The sequence below is a fragment of the Dipodomys ordii genome, unplaced genomic scaffold (assembly GCF_000151885.1).
Source record: "Dipodomys ordii isolate 6190 unplaced genomic scaffold, Dord_2.0 Scaffold23, whole genome shotgun sequence".
Classification (NCBI taxonomy): domain Eukaryota; kingdom Metazoa; phylum Chordata; class Mammalia; order Rodentia; family Heteromyidae; genus Dipodomys; species Dipodomys ordii.
The window spans coordinates 12,637,709-12,652,890 of NW_012267239.1; the positions used below are offsets into that span (position 1 = coordinate 12,637,709).

Below are 15,182 nucleotides of genomic sequence, written 5' to 3' on the forward strand. Positions count from 1 at the left end.
TCATTGACTGGAAGACGTGTGACTCCCTCGGGGTTATGAGTCTGATCTGTCCATCTACATGACCCGGGTGCATACACAGGGACACTGGTGTTTAGCACTCCAGAGTCTCCAAGATTGTATTCTTCAAGACACTTTACACACATGGGATACATTTTTTTCCTATTCATTTTTCACTATTTCTACTAAAAAGTCAGACAATGGCTTTGGCCCTAGCATAGACTCCCTTCTCTTCTCCTGGTGCATCTCTGTATTCTGCAAACATTTTCACCCCAAATTAATAAAATATTTCTTACCATTCAGCTGATGTGTGCTACTGTCACATTAGACTTTACTTGTTGTACCTAACATGTATGCCTTTCCAACTGCTTCCTTGTTTTTTATCTACAGGAGTTTGATAAATATAAATCAGTGTGAGTGAGAATTATCAGTAGGTCTACAACAAGATGCTAGCATTTAAAGTGACCATTGGGGGAAATAAAGCTGGGAAGACCCAAAGTCAGACTTCTCAGAAACATAAACCTTTGTTTTAACAGTTGTAGTGACAAAATACCACCTTCAGGGCACACATTACAGGATAACTTGTTATTGTACGTACAAGCCAGTGCACATTTTATGTAATCTCCATTTATTCTTAGTTTGCTGTGGAATTTAGTATTAATAATGTGTATGTTTCATGTAATCTTCACTTTTTCTTACTTTGCTACACAATTTAGAATTAGTAATGGATACTCTGAGTTTTGATCTTTTTATTTGATTACTTGCTATTTTACTTAATTGTAATTATGGTTTTCCATTCTGGAATAACAATTAAGAGTGCTGGGTTCCGATCCCTCTTCGGTGTTCCTTTCTGGAACTCAGCTCTCTTTGATCTGAATAGGGACAGACGTGGACAGACAGTCTTCCTCTATCCACGTACATCGTCGTGTCGTCACACCGCAGGAACATTTCCTTCACCCAGGCCTTAGGTCCTTGTCAGCCATGACTGAATTTTCTTGTCTCCGCCCAGATCCTCATCCCCGCCAGTACTGATCCATGCCACCGGCATGGACAGACCTGTTGCTGTTTTGCTTGCCATCTCAGGCCATAGATTTGTATCTATAAAAGTGATACTTTTGGGGGGAGTCAGTTGTGGGATTTGAACTCAGGGCCTGGGCGCTGTCCCTAAGCCTCTTTGCACTCAAGGCTAGTGCTCTACCACTTGAGCCACAGTGCCACTTCTGGTTTTGGGGTGGTTATTCAGAGATAAGAGTCTCACAAGGACTTTTATGTCTGGCTGGCTTCAAACCACGATCCTCAGATCTCAGCCTCCTAAGGAGCTAGGATTACAGGCATGAGCCTGGCAAAAGATACACTTATATATGTGGACTATTTAGTCCAGGAATTGACATCGTAGTCACAGATATAGATGGTGAGCCAGTAGTCTATCTAGCTATCTATCTGACACTAGATAGATGACTAACACCAGTAGTGATGACCACATATTGGGGTCAGGACATAATGTGTACCTCTGTGTGTTTTAGGCTCTATAATGAATAGTGTCATCAGACAAATGGCCCTTTGTGTGAGGAGGCCTGGGATGGAGCAAACATACCATGCATCACTATTCCTGTTTTCCTTCACTGACTTTTACTAGCATGTACTAAGTTAACCAACCTTTAGTATAGGAACAGAATTGAGGTAAGTATCCATTAGAACACAGAGAAACAGAACACTGCTCACCTTCCACTTCACATAAAAATACAGTGTGCATTGAAGATTAATTCTCCAGTGTCACAGTTTGTACATTATCATTTAAAGTCTTCCAGAAGCCTCATGTTCTCTCTTAAAAGTGACTTAGTGTATATAACATTCATCTCCTTTATTAATTATGTATCACAACTATAAAACCCCTATTTTCTTGTGAATAAAATATGTATATTTGAATACATTGTCTATAAAATAAGCAGGGTAAAATAAAATATTAGGACAATTTACCGTATAGGAGATAATACTTCTCAGAGTGGGATACCAATAAATACAAAAGCTACACCAAATACGGGTGAAGTCACTCGCAAATTAGCACTTCACATTTCGATTATTATTTTTTTCTTTTTTCTTTTTGTCGGTTGTGGGGCTTGAACTCTGGGCCTGGGTGCTGTCTCTCAGCTCTTCAGCTCAAGGCGAGCACTCTACCACTTGAGCTACGGCGCCACTTCCGGATTTCTGGTGGTTTATTGGAGATAGGAGTCTCACGGTCTTTCCTGCCAGGACTGGCTTTGAACCACAATCCTCAGATCTCAGCCTCCTGAGTAGCTAGGATTACAGGCGTGAGCCACCAGCACCCGGCTACCTTTCGATTATTTTAAGTACTGGTCCTCAGTACCTTCACAAATGCATTTACCTCTTCTTCAGGTTTTTTGGACATGTGCTTTAGCAGAAACTCTGGAGCTATCCCCCAGATACTTATTTATTAGCTCTGAAGACAGGTGGCACACATCCTTAGGAAATTGTTTCAAGAAGGGAAGCCATTGAGGGCCTCTGTGTAATTGTAAAATATTACATAGAAACCAAAGGCCTTAGTTAGCGGTGCAAATGGGAAAACGTGATGAATACACTTGCTTTGTTTTGGTTTGGTCTCTGTACTCTAACCTCTACTCTGTCTCTGTCGACAGGCTGTGTCAATGCAGTCTTGAATCGCGTCTCAAGTGCCTGGCGTCCCCTGTGGAGACCCAGCAGTTGTGGTGTTTTCTTCATGTCCACATTGTCTGTCAGCTGGACAGGGAATAGGGTCGTGACACTATGCTGGAAATGAGGAATGCTCAAGGTAACCTGAGAAAAGCCACAGATAGTCATGGATGCTTGGTTCTTGCCTAATTGTTGGTGTAGTGTAGAATTATACGGAGGGCATTGGTGATAGGGTTAAATAATGTGCACTCATTGTGTCGTGGATTTTTGCTCTTTTGTGTAGCTGAGGAACTGCACACTGCAGATTTATAAGGAGAACACTGCAACCTCCCTAATTTCAGCACGTACTCCCACACCTATGGCTACAATTTCCTCCTCGCTTTCCTGTCTCATGGATTCAGCTGCAGCCCTGTTGGCGGGATCCCCGGGTGGAGGGAATCACTCAGTGGTGTCTGAGTTTGTGTTTCTGGGGCTCACCCAGTCCTGGGGGGTCCGGCGCCTCCTCCTGGCGTTCTCTGCCGTGCTCTGTGTGGCCAGTGTGATGGGAAACACACTCATTGTGTTTTTGGTGGCCTCTGACCCCCACTTGCACTCCCCCATGTACGTCCTGCTGGCAGGCCTTTCCTTCATTGACTTGGGGGCCTGCTCTGTCACTTCTCCCAAGATGGTCTGCGATCTTTTCAGAAAGCACAAGATCATCTCCTTCGGAGGCTGCATTGCTCAGGTCTTCTTCATCCACGTTGTAGGTGGTGTGGAGATGGTGCTGCTCATGGCCATGGCCTTTGACCGGTACGTGGCCATCTGCCGGCCCCTGCACTACCTGACCGTTATGAGCCCACGAGTGTGCATTTTGTTTCTGGCTGCTGCCTGGGCTCTTGGAGTTGTTCACTCGCTGTTCCAGCTGGCATTTCTTATTAACTTACCCTTCTGTGGTCCTAATGTACTAGACAGCTTCTACTGTGACCTCCCTCAGCTTCTCAGACTGGCCTGTACGGACACCTACGGGCTGCAGTTTATGGTCACTGTCAATAGCGGCTTTATCTGCTTCGGCTCTTTCCTTGTGCTCCTCGTCTCCTACATCTTCATCCTGCTCACAGTGTGGAAGCATTCAGCCCGAGGTTCCTCCAAGGCTCTCTCCACTCTCTCGGCTCACATCACTGTGGTCATTTTGTTTTTTGGTCCTGCTCTGTTTGTTTATACGTGGCCTCATTCCAATTCACAGATAGACAAGTTTCTCGCTCTCTTTGATGCCTTCTCTCTCCTTTTCTGAATCCACTCATCTACACATTCAGGAATAAAGAGATGAAGGCAGCCATAAAAAGAGTTTGCAAACAGCTAATGATGCATAAGAGGATCTCATAAATGATATAATGAAGATTTCACATTAACCATGATTAGCTTTATATTTCTTTCTGTGTATTTTGAGAAATCAAATATTGATTAGAATGGAGTAGACCTATAATTCTTATGATTTATCTTGTGAAGAATGAGTCATGTATTAAGAGCAACTTGTATTTTTACCCTCTTTATTTTTTAGCCATGTTTTATAATGTTGGGTTTTGTTGTTTTTCCAGTCCTGGGGCTTGAACTTTGCCTGGGTGCTGTCCCTGAGCTGGTTTTGCTCAAGGCTATCACTCTACTTGAGCCACAGCACTACTTCTGGCTCTTTCTGTGTATGTGGCACTGAGGAATCATGCATGGGTTTCATGCATGCCAGGCAAGCACTGTGCCTCTAAGCCACCTTCCCAGCCCTGTGTTATAGTTTTTGCTAAAAAAATCTAGCATATTTTAAAATTTACTCCTAGCTGTTCATGTTTTGATATACTTCAATTAATGTTGGGTTTTATTTTAGTTATAGATGTTGATGGAGTGTATATCGAAGTCAGAGTTTTGCTTGATAGCATTCTATAAACTGGTAAGCAGTCTACTAATAGATTATGTGTAGTTTCCTTTACAGATGGGTCATGTTGTTGGAGAATTACAGTATTTGTTTCAGTATGGATTGATTCTGTTTATTTCTGTGTCTAAATGTACTTGCTAGAGCATAGGTGCAACACGGATTAGAAGTGACTAGATATCCTTGATGTGTTTCTGTTCTTAAGAAAACCATTCAGGGCTGGGAAGGTGGCTAAGTGGTAGAGCGCTTGCCTTGCATGCCTGAGGCCCTGGTTCGATTCCTCAGCACCACATAAGCAAAGAGAAAAAAGCCGGAAGTGGCGCTGTGGCTCAAGTGGTAGGGCGCTCGCCTTGAGCTGAAGAGCTGAGGGACAGCGCCCAGGCCCAGAGTTCAGGCCCCACAACCGGACCCCCCCCCCAAAAAAAAAGAAAACCATTCAATCTTTCATCATTAAGTATGATGCAAGATGCTGGTTTTTGTGCCAGGGCTGTGCTTGAACTCAGAGCCTGTGCTCCTCCTTGACCTTTTCACTCACAGGTGATGTCCCATCACTCGAGCCACACCTCAGCAGTCACTTTGCTTGTTATAAGAGTCTCAGCCTTTCCTGCCTGGGCGGAGTCTGAACTGTGATCCCAGCCTCATGAGTAGCAGGATTATAGGTATGAGCTCTTCGTCCAAGATGTAGTTTTTTCCTATAGGTATTTTTTTTATGTCCCGGACCCCTCTCCGCACCTGCTCCCCGGTGTCCCGCTCTGCTCAGCAAGTATTGTTTGATTACAGTACTTGTTGGTGGGCTGGGCCACTATTAGGATGGAAGCACTGCAGATCTGCATGCACAGGCTTCTGACCTGCTAATTTATGGATTTATTCATGTATGCCGACACCAGGGCCTGAACCCACGGCCTCACTGTCTCACTTGGCTTTTTAGCTCAAAGCGGGCACCCTAGCTCTTGAACCACCCCTCTGCGTATGGCTTTTGCTGCTTAATTGGAGAGAAGAGTCTCGAGGGCTTTTCTTCCAGAGATGACTTCGAATTGCAATTCTCCGATCGCAGCCTCCTGTGAGCCAGGAGCACTCTCTCAGCTGTAGGTTATTTTTAATATTCTGTGCTCATTATGCTATTGTCCATTCTCCTTTACACAGTTGTCCTCTATGTAGCCCCTGGCCTCGTCTACTTCTTCTCTTTCTCAGCCTCTGTGTCGGTGTGTCTGCATAGAACCACTTGCATAGGGAGAAAGCACAAAGAAAATTGCTGCTTACAATGTGAGGGGTTTTGTGGTCAGGGCAGTGAGATGCACAGCTTGGCAAGTCACCAAACACGAGTCTCTCTCCTCCTCTCTGCATTTTCTAAACCATGGACCAAAATGATTAGCGGACTTCTCTAACTTTATGGTTATGTCTGAATACTAGATATTGGCTCCTTGAAATTTATATTTACTCTTAATATATGTTCTAGTCCCTCACTGTATTCTCACAGATCAGTTTAGGATTTTTCAGGATTTAAAATTTTAATTAAAAACTATTATAGAAAATTAACCTTTGGATGGTTTTGCTCAGACCAGACCTATCATTTATAAGCTATTTCTTGTTATTGGTGTTTACACTTTACATCAATGTTAATTTTATGGACAAAAAAGTCATGAATATTTCTCCCCTGTGTGTTTTCATGACTTCTACCTTATTTATCCAGTTTGTTGTGAAGGTGTCAATGGACAGATCGACAAAGCCACAGACTGATCTGTGTGCGGCACCCTAACCCCTGTAGTGATTTTCATACTGCAGAAGTAGATTTAAAAACAAAGTTATTCACTCTGCTTTTCCATCCTGTTATTTTTGTCTAATTGTAATTTGCTTATTATTTGCGTTCATGGCCAAAAATATTCTTAGCAGGAGAAAGAAATGGCAATTTACAGAGTCAGAGGCCGTCCCTGAGGGACCCATTAGCCACTTCCCCTTGCTCCCCTGGGAAAACCCGCATGCCTGTGGAAGCCAGTCCCACCGCGGGCTGACTGGCTGGGGCCTCCGTCTGCAGTGCCACTTGGTCACTACCCACGCACAATTAGTTCTGATAATGAACCGCAGTCTCAGAGGCAGTGCCTTGCCTCTCTCCCCACACAGGGGAGTTTTACTACGCAACAGACAGAAACTTTCTGCATCATCCTCACTCCCTGAAGGTGCACTTTCCTATGCCCTGCAGTCAGAGAGCAAACTTTCTCCTGTGCGCTGTGATTCCTGATTAGCAGGGAGAGCTGGCAGTGTTTGCTTCCCACACAGGTGACCGGATGCTGGCATCCAGACAAGGAACCCACGGTGCAGGCTTTGTGCTGCCACTTGTCCACCGTGCTCTCATTTTTATTTTTCAACCTGTCAGTATTCATCCCAAAGCACTATAATTTAGCATTACTTGTGTTTTTTCATATGGTATAGTTTTTTAGAAACTCTTCTAGTAGACAGCATTCCTACAAATTAAACTTTTGGTGATTATTTTATGATTTGCTTTCTACTTTGAGTTTTACTGATTACAGTGTCACTAAAGTTGAACATTTCCACTAACTTTTGCATTTGCTCCAAATGACAGCTGAATTCAGAGGTTTAATCAAATAGTTGTTTGGTATCATTTGTATCAGAAGGCACAATTACGACTCATTTTTTTAGTTTTCTTTTTTTTGGGGGGGGTCCGGTCACGGGGCCTGAACTCTGGGCCTGGGCGCTGTCCCTCAGCTTTTCAGCTCAAGTCTAGCACTCTACCACTTGAGCCACAGCGCTACTTCAGCTTTTTTTCTGTTTATGTGGTGCTGAGGAATTGAACCCAGGGCCTCATGCATACAAGGCAAGCGCTCTACCACTGAGCCACCTTCCCAGCCCCCACCATTGAATTTTAAAATACATTTTAAGTGCCTATTTTTTATTACTCTTTATATTAAATGCTTCAATTTCAAGAACTTACAAGCTAAGCCTTTGTTCACTGCCTTTAAGTAAATCATACTTCAGAATTGCACAGAAATGGTAAATAATAATTTAAACAAGAACATTTGATCTCTGAGACTGAGATAACTTGGAAAAATACAACACATTGCGAAGTCTGTAGTGCAGCACTTGGTTTTGTCCTTTCTTAATTTTTTTTCTGTTGTCTCTCTTCCATTAGTGTTTTGTTGGATAGCTGGAAAAAGTAAAAAAGACTGTGCCTTTTGGCAAAGGGTAAATGAATGGTTTGTGGGAGATGTGTTGAGATATAGAACACAATTTTAAAATAGAGTTAGGACATTATTCAAGATAAGTTACTAAAATGTTACCTATAGAGATGAACATAGGGTTTGTGGAATAAATTTTAGATTTTTATCTATACTGTTAAATACATGTAAAAACTGTTCAGATAATTTCTCCACTTGGATTTGGGGTTAGTGAAGTAATTCACAGTGTTCTACTGGTCGGTTAGTAAAGGCGAATTATCCAGAATTCCATTGATCTGTACTCGTATCTGGAGACAGGAAAGAACTCCAGTATGAACTAAATTTCCTGTTTTCCACCCCAACTCACAGGTCTTTGTGTTGTTGGTCTGAAGTGCTTAAGACAGGCCTTCCGGGCATCTATAGAACCCTTGGACCCTATAGAATATCTTCTGAATCTTTTCATGGCTCTTTTTATCTCTTTATCCCTCAGTGTATAAATGGCTGGGTTTAGCAGCGGTGTAACAACAGAATAAAACACAGCAAGAAACTTGTCCAGCCAGGTGATGCTGAGAGGCCACACATAGATGAAGATGCAGGGGCCAAAGAGGAGGACCACCACTGTGATGTGGGCGGAGCAGGTGGACAGGGCCTTGGAGGCCCCGCTTGTGGAGCTCCGTCGCACAGTGAGAAGAATGTATGTGTAGGAGATAAGCAACAGAACGAAGCAGGTTATACCCACAACTCCACAGGCAGCGTTCATCAGTAGGTCCAGATTATAGGAATCTATGCAGGCTAGCTTGATGACCAGTGGTATGTCGCAGAAGAAGCTGTCTATGTCCCGGGGGGCACAGAAGGCAGCTGTATGACCACTACCAGGTGACTCATGGCATGCACGAATCCAATGGCCCAGGCGGTCAACACCAGCTCCACACACTTCTGCAGGCTCATAATGGTGGGGTAGTGGAGTGGTCTGCAGATGGCCACATAGCGGTCATAGGCCATTACCATTACCACAAGGAGCACCATCTCACCTGCAGCAATGAAGTGGGCAAAGAAAATCTGGCACAGGCAGCCTCCAAAAGAAATGGTCTTGTCCTCCTTGAGAAAGTCTGAGATCGTCTTGGGGGGCTGACTGAGGAGAGCCACAGATCAACAAAGGACAGGTTGGCCAGCAGGGGAAGTGGAGGTGAGGGTCAGTGATGATCAAGATCATGATGACAGTGTTCCCTGACAGAATGATGACATAGAGCATCAGAAATGCCAGGAAGGGGAAACCTGAAAATTCTGTGGGAGCCAAGTCCCGAAGCACAAACTCGGACACTGTGGACTCATTGTTTCCGTCCATTTTTTTATTCAGATGTCCTTGGAAATAACTGAGGATAAAATGTCAGTTAATGAGATGAGAAAAGGTACTTAAGTTTTAGAATTTGATATTCACATTGAAATTTACCATCGATATCAAAAGTTAAAAACTGTGGAAGCAAAAGTCCTGGCCAAATGAAATTATGCCCTCCAAAGAAGCTAATTAAGTCAGATTTCCAAGAAGTAGAACAAGAGGTGTGATTTTTAATATTTTTTGAGATGTGATTTTTTTTATTGAAATGGTTTGTTGGGAAAGTACTTTCACAAGAAGGGAATAGATTATGGCAGTAACAGGAAAGGCTAACAATGCTTATGCTCTGAGCTGAGTGCTAGCTTCTTCCTCTAGTTTAGTTTTTAAAAAGTCTGACTATGGTACCAGAAGCCATTATACCACATGATAAGGCCTGAGTCATAGACTTGGAAAGGTGATGGTTAAACTGATTGTGAACTTAAATATAAATTATGTAATACCACCCTCAAACACTACTTTATGCCATTTACAATGAATTCTTCTAAACTTGGTGAAAGTTCTTATGTAAGACAGTATAAAATTATAAAATTAGCTTATTTCCCTATAACTGTTGGATACTTACTATGAGAGAAGCGTACATATATTTAAAAGCCTTAACATGGTAATGTGGATAAATAAAACAGACATTATAATTAAATGATGGTAATATATAATCTCTATATATAGTCTATAATGTAATTCAATATGGTCTGCTCAGGAAATTAATTGGAAAAAATAACAATGAAGACTCATGTTGAAACAGGTTAATCAAAGTAGAAAACAACTTAGAGTTACATTCAAGCTAGATGATTTCTGAAAATTATATGTAATTTATGCTTATCAGTAGAATATATTTTACTATTAGTTTTATGAATGAATCCTTAAGCTTTGAATATATCATCTCCATGTTACCTGTTTTCTACCTTTAATGACCTGTAGGTAGATAGGTATATCTATTATTTATTACATATGATGAAATAATTATCATTAACATGATCACCCTCACCATCTCTGATTATTTATGAGAATAAGTTATATATAAATGTATTAGTGAACTGTATCTTTGTTAGTGCTGAGTGTGAAGCTAAGCCCTTCAATTAGCACAATTAATTCACTTTTAAATATAATGATATTGATTATATTGATTTATAAGTAAATTTATAATCCTCAGGCTACATAGTAGAAAAATACTTCCCCTTCTTTAATTGTCTCTTTTGGCACTGTTTTAGTTTATGAGTTCCATCTTATTTTATCCTTTGAAATCTCTAGGGTGGGGCTGAGGAGAGCAAGTGAATATAAAATCCGTGAGCCATGAGCACTGTTTTTACCTTCTCTTAGCAAATCATACACTAAAGCAAAAAGAAAAAAATTCTTTTGAAATTACGTACATTTGTTATCAGAAAGGAGATATAATAATAGTCTCATAACTTGCAAATAAACATATTTCTTTGACAGTAATAGGCCCAATTTCTTAGGAAAATATACAAGTCTTCCACCAAATAGAATACTGTCCTATATTATTTTGAGTAATCTGACATCTTTGCTCAAAATTTAATTTCTTAAGAACACAAAAATTTCAAGGATATGATTTCAAAAACTATCTCTACCTGCTAGGATAATTCTCCTGGGTGTTAATGGGTTACAAAGCAGGACTTCAAATGTGCTCAAGAGAATGTGCTAAAAGGTGACAATGTACATGCCTAGGCAATGTTGGCCAATAAAAACCACGCAGCTTAAAAGGCAGTTCTCTGTCATTATTGTAAAAACATTGGTGGATTATTTTATATTGACATTGCTACTCAGAGTTCTTAGACTCACCATAGGTTTCCTTTTTCTTTTTCTTTTCCTGTTCCTGGGGCTTGAACTCAGGGCCTGGGCACTGTCCCTGAGCCACTTTGTGCTCAGCCTAGCACACTTGAGGCACAGTACCACTGCCAGCTTTTTCTGGGTAGTTTATCAGAGATAAGAGTCTCCTGTACTTTCCTGCCCTGGCTTGCTTTGAACTGCAATCCTCAGATCTCAGCCTCCTAAGTAGCTAGGATGACAGGTGTGAGCCACAGGCACCCCGCTAACAACAGGTTTTTAAAATAGTCAGACCTTATTTAAGCCTTACTCAATTATGTTTTGACCTTATAATAACCATAATTGTTTCCACTTCATTATATATACAATGAAATTAACAGATGTATTATTAAGATGTAAAAGAAACTACATAGAAGCCGGGTGCTGGTGGCTCACACCTGTAATCCTACCTACTCAGGAGGCTGAGATCTGAGGATCTCGGTTCAAAGCCAGCTGGGGCAGGAAAGTCCAGGAGACTCTTATCTCTAAGAAACCACTAGAAAACTGGATGTGGTGCTGTGGCTCAAGCGGTAGAGCACTTGCCTTGACCTGAAGATCTGAGGGACAGCTCCCAAGCCCAGAGTTCAGGCCCACAACTGACAAAAAAGGGAAAGAAACTACATAGAAAAATGGAGGCATTTCCTATACCAAGTAAGTTAATAAATATTAGTTATTTCCTTTCTTCAGTCTTTATAACAGATCATGAAACAGTACTATTTCCAACGTTATTTGACATAACTTTATAGTATTCAGCTGAACACTTTCTTTAAACAAAAAAACAGCTATAGCTTTTATTGAAAATACTACTTAAATTTCCTCTGAATAGGTTATTACTGGGTGATCATGTTATGTATAGATGTCAAGAATGCATTAGACAAGCTGTCTATTTTCCAGGAACATAACATCAGATTCTCCTTTTTGGCCTAAAAGAATTTAGCCATATTATTGAAGACCTAGAAGCAACAAGGCATTCTATTAAGGCATCTGTGGAATTCTAAATTTTAATGTGGGTCAAGTCTTATCAAAGGCGGTAATGTTAAGTTTTGGAAGAATCAAATTGAAACACAAGGAAAGGAAACAAAGAGAATTACTTTTTCAGGGATATTTAACACAAAAATAGATTCATTCTCTTCTAGTGGTAATTTACTTTTGCAGACTGATTTTCTGTAATAGTACTAAATTCTGTAATTCCAGTGCTTTCATTTTTATGAGCATACATTAGGACTTAAAGTAGATTTGAGGAGATGTAAACTGATGAGGGCTGTAGTTGTCATCCAGTAGGCTGTGATGCTGTTCTTTGTTTTCAGATTGTTTTAATCATATTTCTGCACTGAGCTTCTGTCACTTCCCATTAGACCTATAATCTCTTTTTTGCTTTTATCTGTATGCTAAAAGTTATATTACACACTGCATTGTCTGGATAATAAAAAAAACTTTATTCTGTTAAAAGCTAGGAACCATTTTGATAAGGATAGCTTGATGCTGCTTTCATCAACGAGGAAGCAAATACTGTGATCTGACTTAGACCTGTCTGCTTTGGTGGTGTATTCACTGTTGTGAATTTAATAGATGGGGCTGGGAATGTGGCTGAGTAATAGTGTATATACCTAGCATGCACGAAGCTCGGAGTTCAATTCCTTAGTAACACATAAACACAAAAAGATGGAAGTGGCACTGTGGCACTGTGAAGGTAATAGGAAATTGCTGTAATAATACAAAACCTGGAATTCCATGGATTGCTTTCTGAAAATCTCAGAAGATAAAGAAGCTGCATTCAACTGGAAACAAAGTGGACATCTTTAAAACATACACACAGAAATAGTTTATGAATTACCCCATGGAAGAGAGCCAGATAGACAAAATAACTTACTCAGCATATTTTTCTCTTTGACCAGAGTCTAGTCTCAACTTATCTTCTAATGTGCGTTTAGGATGACATCCACATTGTTTTCAGAAAGTATCTGTGGAAGCACCTGCCCAGCCTGACATATATTCATTGTCTGAAGAATTTCCCTTGGGTGAAATTCACATATTCTTTGTTCTGAACAAAACAAAAATCTTGGAAAGAATTATCTTGTGATCTCTTGGGTATTTATTGTTAGGACTGTGATCAAGTGCTGTCTACTTGTGAAATCAGAAAAGAGATATGAACAAACCTAATATAAATAAGCTCAGAATTAAAAGTTAGTGGAGTTTAAAAGGCTATTAATTTAACCAGTAATATTATGGAGATACCTCTGCAATCTTGGTGTGTAACTCTATGAAATGAGTTAACCTATTATTTACATTTATTTATTTATTTCTGTGGCCTGTAACCACAGAAAAATCAGGATGTATACAGAATGCCTGAATGTATTTTGAGATTTTCTAAACTGTCAATCTTGGTTTAGCTGATGTGTTTTAATATATCCAATAATTGCCTGAGATTGTGATAGGTATGAACTAGTTGTCAAATTAGCTATGCACACTTAGGTCTTTAAAATAGGACATTTAATGTGAGCTTAAAATAGACCTTTTAGATTTAAGAACAACTTTATTGAGAAACAACAAAAGCATCCCCAGGAGGTTGCTACAGGCTTGGTGGGGGACTTCTAATGTGTGGAAGGGGAGGTGAACTGATCGAGAACGAATCTTAGTAAGTGAAGTAAGTCATGCTCAGAGAGACACACGGTGCCTGTCTTCTCTCGTATGTGGAAGCTGGGTCTGAAACACTACTGGGCATCATGGCTTGCACAGGACTCAGGGCTCCCACACACAGAGGAAAGCAGGGCACCCTGGAAACAGCTGGCACCGCTGAACATTTAAAAGACTGTTTCTCAGCATGAATTCCAGGAAATGCAAGCTGTTGGTGGTGGTGGTGGTGTTTGTTGTTGTTATTTTATGTCTTTGTTTTTTTTTCCTTTGGGGGGGGAGGCAAAGGGGAGGTGCAGATACAGAGGGAGGGAGAGTAACAAATGCAGTCATGGTGTTCAGTGTACACGATGTGGAACATGAACTATGGGACTTGTGGTCAGAGGGGGAGACTGGAGGAAAGCAAAGGGAGGGGTGGCCTATTAGGTGACTTACGTGACTATAGCCCCTCTGTGCATCACTGTTACAATGACAATAAAAACAAAAGGCTAAGACACCGAGTTGCAGCCTCAGGACAGGCACATACACAAACACAAATGACTCCTACTACTTACCATAGTTTGTTACTTACATATTTCTGTTCATATTGATAGAATACTGCTTTATATTGTTCATTGTTATTGAATTGTATTTACCACAAAATATAACTCATCTGCTGATATATAACTCATGTTTCCAGCTTTGAAGTACTGCAAATAAAACTGCTGTACACATGTGTACAAATGTGAGTGACTTGATTATCTTAATAGCAACACATGTTTCCTAGCCAAGAATATTTCATGAATTGGTAACTATTTCAAAAAGAAATGTGTGATATTTGTTGAAGGTGTTACATTCAAAGTAGTTTGTCTTTGGTGAATTATTATCTATAATATCCATTAGTGAGAGTGACAGTTGGATTATAATTATTGTGGGCATGCGCCTCTTTGTCCTTGTTCAGCTGTCAGGACTTTTATATGTTTTAAAGCTCAAGAATTAAGGATATGAGTAATTAAACATGTCATCGACTAAAGGGTCAAATTCTCTGGGTAAGATAACCTTTCTGGCAATATGATTTCTTCTGGAACATATTCTGCTTGTTAGAATTATATATTGTTGTTATGTTAGTGTTAAGAGTTGTGAAGAGAGGCTGGGAAGGTGGCTCAGTGGCAGAGCGCTTGCCTTATATGCCTGAGGCCCTGGGTTTGATTCCTCAGCACCACAAAAGCAAAAAGAAAAAAGCCGGAGGTGGCGCTGTGGCTCAAGTGGTGAGCACTAGCCTTGAGCTGAAGAGCTGAGGGACAGTGCCCAGGCCCAGAGTTCAGGCCCCACGACCGGACTCAAAAAAAAAAAAAGAGTTGTGAAGAGGGTAGACTTGGGCAAGCCTAGAAGAGAAACTTCAGGAAACCAAAACTGCACCAACAGTAAATAAAGTTCTGTTGTTTAATGCCAGTCTTTGCATTTTGCTGCGGTAGTCCTGGAAAATTAATACAGCAGCCATATAATTTGATGTGGTTTGAAAATGTTTTTATCCCAGTTTGCAGGTTGTCTTTGTAAAACTAAAGTTTTTAAGTTTGGTACTGCCACATTTTAAAGATAAAATGTTGTGGGGCCAGGGTTTGAACTG

General features: G+C 40.7%; 1 protein-coding gene and 1 pseudogene across 1 annotated transcript; one reads left to right on the forward strand and one right to left on the reverse strand.

Moving 5' to 3' along the window:
- Positions 1-3,022: 3,022 nt before the first annotated feature.
- Positions 3,023-4,026, forward strand: LOC105984207 (olfactory receptor 4F3/4F16/4F29-like). The gene is given in 2 exon segments (XM_013014313.1): positions 3,023-3,914; positions 3,917-4,026. Coding segments are annotated over 2 exon segments (1,002 nt in total).
- A 3,956-nt stretch (positions 4,027-7,982) lies between these two features.
- LOC105984208 lies at positions 7,983-9,076 on the reverse strand (annotated as a pseudogene).
- Positions 9,077-15,182: the final 6,106 nt, after the last annotated feature.